Here is a 15,399-nt window from a genome sequence, read left to right on the forward strand (position 1 = left end):
TCAATTTCCTACTCCTTAGCTCTTTTCCCAGATTATTTTTTAACATCACAGAATCAAGTAACATGATCCCTATGACTACTTTCCCAATGGCAGCTAAAGATCTGACATTTTCTCTATCAGACTGCCCTACACACATCACCCCATCCTTCAGATACATAATTTTGGTTAGACTGATATCCAGTTTATATAATTGTAACAATGTAAATATCATCCAGAACTGAACTACATTTATTCACTTGATTTTTCCCTACTACATAATGTTTCCTCAGAATTGAATAAAGATCTTGAATGTTTCCACCTTTAGTTTCCTTTATACTCATAACTTAATTCAATCCCAAACTAGCTGTCAATTTCCCAGACTTCCTCCCAACTTAAGATGTACTGTACATAATAAAAGTGAGGAGAGTTCATCTAGCCGAGGTCTGGACTGAATGGCCTCCATCGCCTATGACCTTACTCCAATGCATACTAGCTCTCATTTTTTTCTTGTCTGTTTCTGGGTTCTCTCCCTCACCCTCCTTTCCTTTCTTCCTCTCTCTCCCCTAGCTTTACTCTCTCTCTTCTCCCCCGTCTCTCACTTTGGTGGGGCACTTCTAGTCACTTCCTGACACAGTTTTAACCACCTTCATGTCTGAGAAGTATCTGAGAGTGACTTCTCTACCCTGCACTTAGTTTGAAGTTTGACTAAGGCATTCTGGCGACGGTTTGTAATGTTCCCTGGGGACCCCCCAGGTCATTCTCACTGGCTGTATCTTAACTGCTGCTGCTTGAAATTCCATATTGAAATACTAAGTTCTTCCATTTCTACTCATTTTCCCCTTCTCGCTCTCCTTGTAATTTTTCCCTCAGTGTTGTAAAATTTCACAAGAAGGGGGCTCTGCTGTTTGACTGCGTTGAAAGCCAGTGGGTCCTTTTCATTTGTAAATCTACGTCCAGATCTGAAAAATGTTTTCAATGACTTTGTTGCTGGGCTCCCATTGTCTACTCTCTTCCTTGTTATCTAATGAGTTTCCAAGACGGGTCCTCTAGTTTTCTTTCTTTCTTTTTTCTCTCCTATTTCCTATGCTTTAGCCTTTTGCTCTCCTCTCTCAAAAATATCTTCAATTGTGCCTCAAAGTCCTAAAATCTTTTATTTTTACTACAGTGTTTCAACTTTCAAAAGCTTTCTGTTTTCTATTTCTTTTCTTAGAAGTTGAATGTTCTTGTTATATGCTTAGTATTTCTTTCCTTACCAAATATGAATGTATGAATAATGAGGTTTTTGAAGTTTTCTCTTTCTAAGTAATCATTTTTGTTTGTTTTGGGCTCTTTCATGTTATGGACTTTCTTCAAATATTCCTAACGGCCTGTATCAAAGAATGAAAAAACATCAGACAGAAGGTAGTGGGAAGCCAGATGAAGGGCAGGACTGTCTGTCACATCCTATACAGGACAAGCTCCCAAGAGACCGGGTAAGAGCAGAAAGAGATCCCCAGAGATCCTTCTTGCCCCTGGGTGGAAAGAAGGGGCCTTTCTGTCAGTGTACTGAAGCCAAGTGGAGAGAAAGGGAAGGTGAGATTTGAGGATGTGACTTATCTATTTTTGTGCAGCATCTGGAACCTCCACTGCACTGGAGGTGAGTGGATAGAAAGGGAATGAGAAACTTGGGGATGTGTTCATGAGGCATCCAGAACCTCCACTATGCCTCACTTCCTTACATGGAGACGGTCTTCTCATTCCCTCCAGGGGATGAGTACCTCCAGCCATCTTCTGGGCCGTAACAGGGGATGTGAGGATGCAGCTGTTTCTCAACCGGCCTTTCACTAACACAGATTACTTTCCTGTTACATCAACATTTACATTTACATTTCCTGTTACATCAACATTGAGAGGTACCTCTGTCAACTCCTGAGACTCTTAAGAGGTCCACTCCTGGATTCAGGCTTGTTTCTCACATCTGCTACATCCATTTCCACACAGCCGTCTGCTTCCAGCTTCCAAAACGCTGTTATGTTCTCCCCCACCCCTTTCCTTCTCTATCCTTGTGTGTTTGTACACTTAGAAATCTTTCCTGTTCTTTTAATGTGATTTGCAGTAGAAACAAAATTATCGGTCTATGCTCAATCAACAATTATTATTTGTAAAACATGTTCCTTTCTATGAATTCTGTATATTTTCTATACTTTCTCCAATAACTGCATCACATGGTAATCAGAACATAAATCTATTCAGTAAAATAATCTAAAGAAATGACACTTGGAATAAACAAAGGTAATCAGGCTTGCATTCTCTCCTTTGGGATTTCTTCCAAATACTCATTTATCTAAATCTAAACAGGAGAGCTTAAATAGAAAGTGAAATTTTCTATTATACAATGATCATTGTTCATAATAATGACCTTGAAATATGGCCACATCCTAAAGAGCCATCTAAATCATCAGTTATTTCAATATAACAGATGTTATCTTTCAAATGACTATTCTGAACCTTAAATTATCTTGTGTGGAGGCACCCTAGGGAATGAGTGCAAATCAAATCTCTACTGAGTAACTTCCTGATAAGGTACTAAAAATAAGAAAAGCACGTGTACATACACACCCTACCACCCCCTGGGGTGTGTGCTACTGGTCACAGGCTGATGTCCGGTCCAATGCTTCTGGCTCAAGTTAACTGAAAAGCCACTAAAGCATCCCTTTTAAAGAGAATAATCCAGGGTCAAGTCTCCAAAACAAAATCATTTTGAGAAACAAGGGCTATGCTAAGAACAAGGACTCCCTTTTAAAGTGGTCTCTTTCTCCTGGGCACCAGGGTACATGTTTCACAGGGCAGTCTGGACACACTTTTCTGATACGGACTTTGCTGTGCACCCTACTGAACCCTAATCCTAGGCAGAAGTTCCTGCAGGGACAGTTTATATTTGCTCTTGTTTATATTTTCACATAGGTGCTAGAACACCACCACACACAAAGCAGAAGGTTAAAAATAAATGCCCTTCCATGACAAGCAATGGCGCGCAGACACCTTCTTTTCCCACATACTCCGTAATGACAGCATCCGTTAATGAAGAAGGAAAATGACAGAAAAAGGAGAAAGAAAGACATCAGAAATACAAAGTGCCTTTGAAGATTTAAAAGGAAGGGTGTGGGAAAAGATAAGCCACTGGATTTAGAAATAAAAATCAGAGAGGGGAAAACATTGTTCAAAAAATATACTCAATACCTTACTTATGTAACTGTAGCCCCTCTGTATATCACCTTTACAATAACATTTTAGTTTTTTTTTTAATATCAAAACATAACAGAAGTTAAAAATGACTGAAATTACCACTAAATAGTTATCACTACTTAAGAAGTATTCAGAGTTACAAGTATTAAAATTGGAAAGGAAGAAATAATACTTTCATTATTTATAGATATTAATCTATGTATCTAGAAAACAATCAATTGATGTCTATTGGAAATCATAAGGAAGTCATGGATAAACAATATGTTTTCAGTGGAAAAAAGTAACTAATGGAGAAAGACTAATGCTACAGTGACACTAGAAGATACTAATAGATAATAATACTAATAGATACCAATTAAGATACTAATGTTACAGCTCACATTGAATGAATGCTAATAAATCAAGTTATAACTTTTAGTATATCTACTTCACAGATGAGGAAGCTAAGGATAAAGTTTATGCACCTTGGAGAGCAGCCAGTCGTACCCCAGGGTGACTCCAGAACTCAAATGTGTCACCTGGAGTAAGTTTAGTGAAAAGACAACTCTAAAATATATGAGATACATAGAAATTCAATATTATAAAGATGTACATTTTCTTGAAGTACATGTAATACTAACAAATTCTAATAGCATCATTTTCTCTTTTCTTTCTTGTACCTTCTCTTTTTGTTCTTAACTTTTACCTTTTGGGAAAAAACGGCACTATCATTTATCCAGAAAAAAAATTATAAGCCAGGAAAAATCTGCAGAAAATAATTGTTAGGGGTGTTCTCCTACCAAGCTCTGAAATATACATTAGTACCACAAAACTGGTGATTAATGTTCAGATTAATAGACCAGAACAGGGACTTCAGAAATAAACCAAGGATCCACAGGACTTCATATAATGTAAAGGAGACATTTATAATAAGTTTGGCAATAAAGAAAAGATTCAATGTATCCAATGCCAGTGAAAGAGAAAAGTGTAGTTTGATATATGGTTGGTAGAAGCATAAACTGTTATACATGTCATTTGTATGTATATTATCATAAAACTCCCTGATTGATCATCTCATTACTAAGAATTTTTATAAAGAAATAGGTGGGAAAGCTAGCCACACATTGTTGATTATAGAAAAACAATGAAAATTATATATACACAATTAAATATACACAAGAGGAACAGCTCAATACATTTTGGGACATACATTAAATAATATATACTGAAAAACTATGGATATAGCTATTAAAATGACATAAGAAGATACACCATCAAACCAACATAAAAACAGCATGTATAGTATAGTCCCATAAGGAACTCTAGATATACGTATCTATACATACAGATATATAAAGAGATATGTTTATCTATATATGTAGATAGATTCATACATATATAGCTATATAGAGAGATGTACATATATACATATATATAAACAAATTTGTATGAGATGAATGCATAAATGATATAAATGTACAAATAGTTAAGATATAATCTATTGTGCACTTATATCAATTTAATAATATTATCTCATTATGCTTTTACTATCACCCTATAATATCAACACTATTTTAAGGCCTCCTTTAAGTGATGAAAAATGAGAATAACTTTTCCAAAGCCACTTAATGAATGGGTGGTAGAGAAAGAACTGAACTTGGGCTGTATCTTGCACTGTGCTCCAGGAGCACCCATGCCACGACACTGGGCTGTCACTTGCAAGAGGATATCAGAGATGTATTGTTTCCTTTTTTAAAACCAGGAACAGATATTAATTATATTTGGAGTCATGGGGACAAAAAAAGCAAAGAGATCAAAGGTTACTTAAACAACAATTTCATCAGGTAGATGGACCATAAATATGTTTCAATACACTGAAAAGTACAGGAAGATAAGACAAAGGTAGGACTTATACTGAGTGATTAACAAAACATGGCAAAAATAACTTGCCTATAATATTCAATCAACAGTGTAGGCACAAATTAGCATAATCTTCACAGAGGGTATTAGCAATATTGCCACAAAGTGAAAGAAAGTTTGATCTTTTTTCCCCCAGAAATCTCATTTGCAGGAATTTATCTAAATGAGATAAGAAGGTAAAGATGTATAGGAGTTCTTAATTCTGAAATGTGGTAAAGTAAAAAGAGCTATATCTGCAGTTAATCCTACTGGGGTCTGAATCTTTGTTTTGCACTTTACTGGCTGTAAATCTTTGCTTTGCATTTTACTGGCTCCTCCCAGCCTCTGTTTCTTTATCTCTAAACTGAAAACAAGAACACAATACTGTTGTGAAGATCAAATGAAATAAATCTCCGCACAGTGTTTGGAACATCTCAAAGCCTCAGCTTTGTTACCTCTAGGATACAGTCTATCACCTGGCAATTTCTGCTTTATTCTGCACTGAAGTATTATGAAACACTGAACTTAACATTTAAAATTATTCAGATGTAAACTCATTGATGCTTTGACACTTTCTTAATCTCAATTAGCACTAAACTAATTAACCAAACTGTTTTATACATTACAGTGAATCACATTTTTCTTCCTTCTTCTTTAATCCCTGGTGTGTTATAAGGGTTATCGAGTATCTAATTACGTCTTAATTGAAAGCACATATTATACATTTTTCACTAGCTCAAGCTTAATACTTTTTAGTCCAGAATCAAAGTCAATAAATTAAGTGGAACTGGGATTTGGGTTACTCTTATAATAAGATGATGATTGTATTAAGTCTAATTATAAGTACGTGTAGGTTTTAGTCTTACTTCCTATGGAAATATTTCAGGTAGAGGAATGTGTCATAAGTGACTACATTTGATGGCTAATAATATTGCTGTTCTTATTTACACTCTTTTATCCTCATTACAGTGCTTTTATTGCTAGGACCCACTGAATAGAATTATTCTTTTTAAAAAAGGATGCCACTAGAGAATTGTTGGTTGTACTCATATTAAAGTCAGAATAAACACTCATGTCTGCAAAAAAGTGTTACATGTGTCTCTCTGTACCACAAAGATTAGGAATTTTCCCATATTGCTAATAAAAATAATGGAATATTTGGATTATATCTGCCAAAAAGTATTTATTTACAAAAAAGGTATCAAATAGCTTTCCAATGCTGAATAGAACAGTACCTCATGAAGGTGTTCTGTTGTTTCACTGAATTTGTTTGCCTTGTATAGGAGTAGAAAATGCTGGATTAGGTAGTCTCAGAAAACAAAGGTTTATGGGCTTGCTTTTTTCTAAGTATGTAAAGTAACTACACAGAATAACTGACCCAATTCAACCTCAAGATCCAGTTCAACTCCATGCTTCTTAGATGTCTCTGAAAATATCTTCTACAGTTAAGTCCTAAAGACTTTTAAGAGTTTCTTTTGGGGGGGGACAGGGGGATCTGGTCGTGGGGCCTGAACTCTGGGCCTGGGCGCTGTCCCTCAGCTCTTCAGCTCAAGGCTAGCGCTCTACCACTTGAACCACAGCGCCACTTCCGGCTTTTTTCTTTTTGCTTATGTGGTGCTGAGGAATTGAACCCAGGGCCTCATGCATGCAAGGCAAGCAGTCTACCACTGAGCCACCTTCCCAGATAAGACATAAAAAGGACAAGCAGTAGGCCTTGAGAAATACTGTTTATTTTAAATTATATATTTATTGTAATGGAAAATGGACACATCCAAAGCTGATTTTTTTTTCTCATTTGAACAATTAGAATATTTTGAGAGGTGTTCTTAGTGGTGACTTTCCGGATGGAAAAAAGCCTCCATATTATTATCTAACACATACTTCAGACTCTAGCTAAACAGTGGGGAATTGCCTAGATTATTTTAGCTTTGTTTGTCATCAAAATAAGCTTTAGAGTGTTTAAGTAAAACTGAAGTAAGCCAAACAACAAAATAAGCTTATGCAACTAACAAAAAAATATCTCCAATATCCAAGCCAGGCCCTGGTGGTTAATACCTCTAATCTTACCTACTCAAGAGTCTGAGATCTGAGGATTACCATTTAAAGCCAGTCAGGGCCTGAAAGTCTCCAGGCTCTAATCTCCAATAAACTACTCAGAAGCCAGAAGTAGAGGCATGGCTCTAGTAGTAGAGCGCTAGCCTTGGACAAAAAGAAGCTCAGAGACAATACCCAGATCCTGAGTTCAAGCTCCAGGACTGGAAAAAAAATCTCCAATATCTAAAGAAACTTTTTGTGTTTGGTCATATTTTTGTAAAACTATTTTTAAGCCCTTGAGAAGGGTAAGTAAAAAGAACAAGGCTTCTCTATAAGATTTTTTCTCTAACTTACTGGGATGCTGTGAATAATTGTCTTCCCTAAACTCATGCTGAAATTCTAATCCTGAGGGTGATTAGTTCATGAAAGTAGAACCCTCCTGACTGAGATTAGTGTCCAAACAAAAGAGAACCTAGATCTGGCTAGCCATCACTTTCCACCATATGAGGATGCAATGAGAAGCATTATTACATGAGCCCAAGCAGCCGGCCTTCGCCAGTCACTGACAGCACCTTATCTGAAACTCGGCTTTCTAGCCTCTAAAACTGAGAAACACATTTCTGCTGTTTACAAGTCAGCCAATTCATGGTGTTTCATTACAGAACCCATATGGAAGACATATAGCCCTTTCCTTATACAAGAGAGGACCTCTGTTCCTCATATTGGCATTAAGGTAACTTCCTTTACCCTAGCAGGCCACTTTTTTCTCACCCTGTCATTTCACTTCCATGCTGAGATATCAGATTCTGCAGATTTTGCTTAAGTATGCAATATGCCACTTATAGGTACCTGGACCATACATAACCTGTACATTAGTGGGAAGAACACATTAACAAGGTAGGTAAGAGATGGCCATCACTTTGTCATCATTTATTTCCTTGATAGTTGTCCATAACATTACTAGATCTAGTGAAGATGCATTTTCCACAGGCCATTTCCAAGAATCTGCAATTAACATTCTAGACAACTGAATCAATAATCCTACCTTACACGGTGACAATTAAAAAGCAACAGTACCCATTCCCACCAATGGCATATATGGCCAATCATTCACATCACTCATTCTCAATTTTGCTCACACATGGATTAAGAATTCATCTTGACTCTCTCCCCATACCTAATACAAACCAATTAGGTTGATGTAAAAAGTTAAGTGTTGTGCGTAAGCCATGTCTTTTATTTTTGTAACGTTTTTTAATGCAATACACATAATAGATGCTATAGAATTTGATGCTAACATTATGGGTTGTGATCATGGAAATGAAGACACACTGATGGACTGGAAGCTCTTAGAAGGCAAATGTGCCATGAAGGATGATAAATGAAAATATGGGGTGAGGAGAGGAAGCAAGGGGTATGTATGCTCCAGGTTTCAAAATTTACTAGAAGAGTCTAGAAATCATCCAATCTTTCATTTGTTGAGTTTGAGATGCCTGAGACACATCCCAAGAAAAGAACATATCCCAAACCTGAACGCATGGGAGAAGATCAGGAGTACTTAGGTGTTCTTGTCCCTACATCTGTTAGCTCTGCTTCTTCCTCTGCACAAGTCTTTCAAAAGCACAATGAATACTTTAGATTGTCACAATTATTTATTTATTTCTTAAGTTAGTTAATTTTTGGTTGTTCATAGGGCTTGAACTCTGGGCCTGGGCACTGTCGCTGAGCTCTTCAGCTCAAGGCGAGCACTCTACCACTGGAGCCACAGTGCTACTTCCAGTTTTCTAGTGGTTGACTGGAGCTAAGAGTCTCATGGACTTTCCTTGCCTGGGCTGGCTTGGAACCATGATCCTCAGATCTCAGCCTCTTGAGTAACTAGGATTACAGGCATGAGCCACCAGTGCCCAGCAGATTATCACATTAAAAAAAATCATGCATCATGGATGTAAAAATTCATGGAGGTAAAAAACAGTCCTTAAAGTATCAACCATAGTTAAGTTTTCAGAAAACAGAGATGAATACTATATAGTTTCATTTGTTAAATTTTCTTGGAGGGAGAAGGAGATGATTCTAAAAGGCAGACAGCTAAGCAAATGTTCCTGCTATATACTGTTGTTTATTTGTCTAATAACAACCTTCTTTAAATAGTTCCTCAATCCTCTATTCTAATCGGACTTAAGTGCCTAGGTAACTTCTGACTACTTTCAAAAAGTAACAATAGAAGTATTTTTTTTGGGGGGGTCCAGTTGTGGGGCCTGAACTCTGGGCTTGGACGCTGTCCCTCAGCTCTTCAGCTCAAGGCTAGCACTCTACCACCAGAGCCACTCCCGGCTTTTTTTTTCCTGCTTATGTGGTGCTGAGGAATCGAACCCAGGGCCTCATGCATGCAAGGCAAGCGCTCTACCACTGAGCCACCTTTCCAGCCCCACAATATAAGTATTAATACTACTTTGGCTCTACTTCATTTTAAAATTTTAATCATAATGAAATGTCAACATAAAAATGCTCATTTTGATATTGTTGCTTCTACAATAGCATATCTTCAAAGATGAGAAAACTCAAAGCATTCAGTACTTAAAAATGAAATATTTCCTTAAACTCCTGGCTAAAACATATTATTTCACATTATTTCATTTTCTTTCTTTTCTTGCAGTCCTATGGTTTGAACTCAGGGCTGTGTACCATGCAGGTGGAATTCAGTAATAAATTCTTTCTGTATTGATTCAAATACTTTCTATGGTTTTTTATGTTAACGTATACCTTCTGATCAACTGTGATGGCAAAAAGCATGGAGGAAAGTGTTCATATGACATTACCACCATGCTGTTCTTTGGACAACATACTCTTAGGGTTAGGATCATGACAACTATCTTTAAGAGTTCAGAGTATATTAACACTCAACCTACACATTAGTTCAAAACTGCACAATGTTCTCTTTTCTTCTTCCCAAGGACAAGAAAGGAGTGAAATCACTTCAGGAATTTTATCATAAAAAATTATTCAATTTTCTAAAACATAAAAGGGAAAGAAATATAATTCAAATCAAAGATTACTTTCCTTTTTCACTAATCTTGAAGAAAGCCTATACAGCTTTGATATTTTTCATTCCTGGTTTAATGATAAATTTTATATCATATAATGAAAACTTAATAGTTCAAGCATCCACGGTGTTTTGGCTTTTAATTGAAATTATTTTGTGGTCTTTTAGGAAATCCATTCCATTATGAGGATATTCTCTATGATACAGCAATTGTACATGATAAGAATTACTGTATGAACCTATATAATACAGTAAATAGAAAACAGCTGTATTTAGAGCTTTCATATCTCACCTTAATGCTATGCATCCCGAGACAAGCCCAAAGTGGGGAGATCACAAGTTCCACTGACTGCAACCAGGGCTCAGAGTGTCATTACCCCTGGAAGGATAACAGCTTTTACCCAGCTGCCCAGTCAGAGCTGACATTCTCATTTTCCTATACAGTCCTTCCTTGACATGATACTTTATTCTTTTCTAAATGTCTTCTATAGATTAGAAAAAAAATGAAACTGATGCTAGTTGTAGCTCTGTTAAAGCTAGGAAAACAAAAGTATTGAGTTTAAAAGTACACGTTTGGGGGCTGAGAAGGTGGCTCAGTGGTAGAGCACTTGCCTTGCATGCTTGAGGCCCTGGGTTCGATTCCTCAGCACCACATAAGCAGGGGAAAAAAAGCTGGAAGTGGCTCTGTGGCTCAAGTGGTAGAGCGCTAGCCTTGAGCTGAAGAGCTGAGGGACAGCGCCCAGGCCCAGAGTTCAGACCCACAACCGGACACCAAGAAAAAAAAAAAAAAAGTACATGTTAGGCAAAGTTCAACATAGTTAAGGACAAAGACCCAGAAAGAAAAATGAAGGCAGTTTTGACAAAGGGACTAGTCAGAGACCCTTGCAAAATGGTCCTTTTTCTTTCCTTCCTTTTTCCTATTTGTCTTTCCTCTTAATCTGGGCAATTTTTATTTTTCTGCTTATAAGGAAGAAAAAAAGAAAACCCAGGAGTCTTGTCATGTTGGCTCTTACAAACATGTACACAGCTTAACAATATCTGGATCATGGTGAGATAGAATAGGTTTAAAATGGACTGATATTTGATGAAACAGGTGAACCATACTCTGTCAGAAAACAAGTATCAAAAATATATAAACTGAACCTTAAAGCTTGGGTTTACTGTTATTCATTGTTACATTTGGATCTTTGTAATATGAAAGTTCAGTGAATCAAGAACCATTTAATAGCAAAGGGCTCCCTGAATCTGAACTACCACTGCTCAGCTAAAGAATTCCTATTGTCTTCGTGAGTTACAGGCTCAGTCCTTCCATCAACAAGTGCAAAAATCACAATTTATACTTCTTAAATGGTAATATACAGTCTCAGATTATTCATGGGAATAATAACTCTTGGTTATCATAACCCTCCAGATGTCTGGGCATGTCATGCAAAAGGAAAAGAACTATCATTTTAAACTCCAAAAACTAAAGTTATTTCAGTAAAACAGAGCTAAAATAAATCTGAATTATTTTAAAAGATTTTTTGAGAGAGCAACTAACTACAATAGAATTTCCCCTCTTTTTAGTTCCAAGAGCTTAAATGAAACATTCATGCATTAAATTCAAAGTCTGACTGTCAAATCACTTCACTTTAATAAAAATTTGAATTACCTGCCTTAGGGCATTATTAAATATCAAATAAAAAGCACACATCCATAAGTCTGATTTCCCAATATAATTTTTATGTAGAACTATAACTAGATTTGTATTACATATTTCAAGATAAAAGGATAAAAATATATTCATAAAAGGATGAAATCAGAATTGGAGTTGCCTTAAAAAGAATTCTTGTTCCATTCTCAGCAATTTGTGGAGAAGTAATTTTCTAAGTATATGTAATCTCAGCCACTAATATCCGAATATAAACCCTCTTTCTTTTACATATAACTAAATTGTAATTAATTAAAAACCTTTGAAAGAGTAAATACTGTTCTTTGATGATATAATGAAGTAAATATCTGAGAAAATCGCAGAGGTGCTAATCTCTCATTCACTTGCTCACACACACACACACACACACACACACACACACACACACAGAATTATAACAGTGATGGGTATTTTAGAATTAGAGGCAACTCTGATCTAGGACTAGATATGAAAATAACACTCCTAGTAACAATCTCATTTCATTTCAAGTGTCATTTACAGTTAATACCAGTCAAAGAGAAAATACTATCCCCTGACTGGAGAAACTGGCCAGTTCAAGTTCATTACCTCCTGATATTACACTGCTACTCTCTTACGGGGCCTGTTCTGTAGGCTCCTCTTCCTTCTTCCCTCTTCTCCCATTCCCACCTGCTCTTATCCTCCTGAATACTGCTCCATTCCTCATTATAAAACAATAACAAGGGGCTGGGAAGGTGGCTCAGTGGTAGAGCGCTTGCCTTGCATGCATGAGGCCCTGGGTTTGATTCCCCAGCACCACATAAGCAAAAAGAAAAAAAGCCGGACGTGGCGCTGTGGCTCAAGTGGTAGAGCACTAGCCTTGAGCTGAAGAGCTGAGGGACAGCACCCAGGCCCAGAGTTTAGGCCCCACGACTGGACCAAAAACAAAAACAAAACAAAACAAAAAACAATAACAAATCCTGGACACACTCAGTCTATAAACCACCAGTTCCTTCTTCCTTCCCGCTACAGGAGAGTGAACATAATTAACAAGGCTTCTGAAGTCTGAGCTTCACTTGCTTCTCACCTTCAACTATTATTTTTTCTTCCTCCTTTTCCTTTCTCCTTCCTCTCCTCCTCCTGCCTCCCCCCCTCCACTCCTCTCTTCTCTCTTCTTTTTCCTTATCCCCCACCTCTTGTTTTGTTATTACTGAGGGTTTGAATTCAGGGTCCCACTTTCACTAGGCCGGTGTTCTACCACTTGGGCCATGCCTTCAACTCTACTTTTTTGTTTCTTACTTTGGAGATGGAGTCTAGTAATCTTTTCTGCCTGGCCTGACTTCAAACTGCAATTTTCCAGATCTTACCTTTCTGAGTAGCGAGGATTGCAGGTGTAAGTTACTAACACCCCGCAACTTCAATTTTTATACTCCAGACTCACCAAAGCTGTCTCTCAGTGTAACAAAACTGTTGCTTCCTCCACTGCTACAGGGCCTTTACAAAGTTATTCTCTACCTGAAATCCCCACCTCCATACTGGTTTGTTCTTCCCCTTCATGGAAATTGTTGCCATGTATAGTGATGTTTCAAATGATATTTTGTTACTGGCAGTGTCCCTACATCAGTCCCCAGGGTACAGTGACCATATATGTCCTGTTCACCTCTGTGTACTGGAGGTAGTACACTTTGGTGTACCCAAAACAAGTCCTGTTATAGGTTTTCAGTGACAACTTTTAATTGAATGGCATTTTACTTCTTTAACTCAACCCTTATAATGCTTAGTCTAAACCATTATTGCCTTTTATAAATGTCTTCACATTCCTACCAGAGGTAAATTTTATTGACCTCATCATTTCCAAAATTAGAAGAGGAGGGGATGAGCTACAGTAGTTAAATAAGAAATGGGAATATAGGGCAGAAAGGAACTTGGCTGCTGATATACAACATGGAGACCTTCTGAGGACCTTCTCATTTGCCCAAAGACATGCAATATGTTTTGATGGATTCATGGTGAAATAAATATATTTCAACCCATGAAAAGCTTAAAGTATGAGAGAAAAAAATAAGAATGCATAAACAGCTAAAATGAAGAAAAAATACAAAGTGAGATGTAACTGAAGAGAGAAGCAGAGGATCCACATGAGAGCAATATTTCTCCATTTCCTCCATAGTCCATCAAACAGTCACAACTCCATCTTGGTTCCCCAGGAACCATCCCAACAATGCATTCCCTTACGCCAAGAGGTACCTTACTGTGATGCACCTTGACCTAAGCATACTTAGGCTACTTACAAGATAAGTAGCTATCTAGTACATGGTCATCTTTACATATTCATTATTTCCCTATCTGTGTTTTTTGTTCTTCAAAGATAAGAAATACATACAAAAATTCAATATATTAAAGTGTATACTTGTGTTCCAATGCATAAAGCAAAGTATCCCATTCAGACAGTTAGTAAGTGCTTCTTGATCTATGAAATAAAAAGCATCCCCAGGGATTGGGAGCACAAGAGACAGTAATAGATGGGGATGAATATGATCAAAGCACACAGTATGTATGTTTGAAAATATCACATAAGCCCCATTATTCTATGCAATTATGCACCATTTTTTAAAAAGCCTAGTTTGCATAGGACAAGTATTGTCAGATCCACCTGACAGTAACCAGTAGACATGATGATCAGATGTACATTAGGTAAGAGGTCCAACATGGTGGCACAGGTGCTCTTCTAGCTCCTTCCTTTGTGTTGCTTGGCCACTGGAAGGTGTCTGCTGAATCTTCAGAAAATAACACAGCTAATTACTTAAGGAGTTCCTTACAGAATGATGGTTCTTTGCCACATGTGCTTTTCCAACAAAACCCATAATTAAAGGTGCTTTGGTAGAGAAAGATGAGAATCAGAATTTTTTGTCCATTATTATGTGTAAATGTCATGAATGGATCTTGAGAATGTATCATAGACTTTATCAAAATGAAGACTACTTGTTTTGATGCTAAATTATCAGGTTGACCATAAAGTGGCTTTGGAATACTAAATTCAGATATCCGAGCTCCTAATTTTCCTTAATTAATCTGCACATACCCTGAGGGAGATGGCTACTGAAATGCAGCTCTGATGACTCTGTCACTAAGTGGCTGAGTAGGTCGAAAGTTGTCTCCCAAAATTCCATCACAACCTTCCACAAGTTCTGCCCCCTTAACATGCGTCCTCAGCCTGCGAAATTCTTCTATCTGAAATTAAAAGCACAACAAAATAGATAACTCATTTATAAGACATTAACAAGATTCAAGTTTCATAAGTGACTCAAATGCATGAATTATAATACAGAAGAGAAAATTAAAATTAAACTTCAGAGAAAAACAGACAATTCTTCCTGACTTAAGTGAGATATCTTACAAGGCTATCTTAAGAGAAGACAATACAATTAGAAAGGTTGAGGTATGGCTCAAGTGGTAGAACAGCTGCCTAGCAAATGCAAGGCCCTGAGTTCAAACATTAGTACCATCAAAACAATTAGGGATCAAAGTAGATAACTCCAGTAGCCATAGACACTTGCTGGATTTTTGTAACATGAAAATGATACACACCTCTGAC

At 37.1% G+C, this 15,399-nt stretch overlaps 1 protein-coding gene across 1 annotated transcript in view; it reads right to left on the reverse strand.

Annotated features, from left to right (window-relative positions):
• Ca8 (carbonic anhydrase 8) overlaps positions 1-15,399 on the reverse strand; it is a 91,714-nt gene that overhangs the window by 4,229 nt on the left and 72,086 nt on the right. The window contains exon 8 of the mRNA XM_069990778.1: positions 14,887-15,035. Coding sequence (XP_069846879.1) covers positions 14,901-15,035 — 135 coding nt within the window. The 3' untranslated portion in view covers positions 14,887-14,900. The remainder of the gene's footprint in view (positions 1-14,886; positions 15,036-15,399) is intronic.

Source organism: Dipodomys merriami, unplaced genomic scaffold (assembly GCF_024711535.1).
Source record: "Dipodomys merriami isolate MVZ:Mamm:240054 unplaced genomic scaffold, mDipMer1.0.p SCAF_4, whole genome shotgun sequence".
Taxonomy (NCBI): domain Eukaryota; kingdom Metazoa; phylum Chordata; class Mammalia; order Rodentia; family Heteromyidae; genus Dipodomys; species Dipodomys merriami.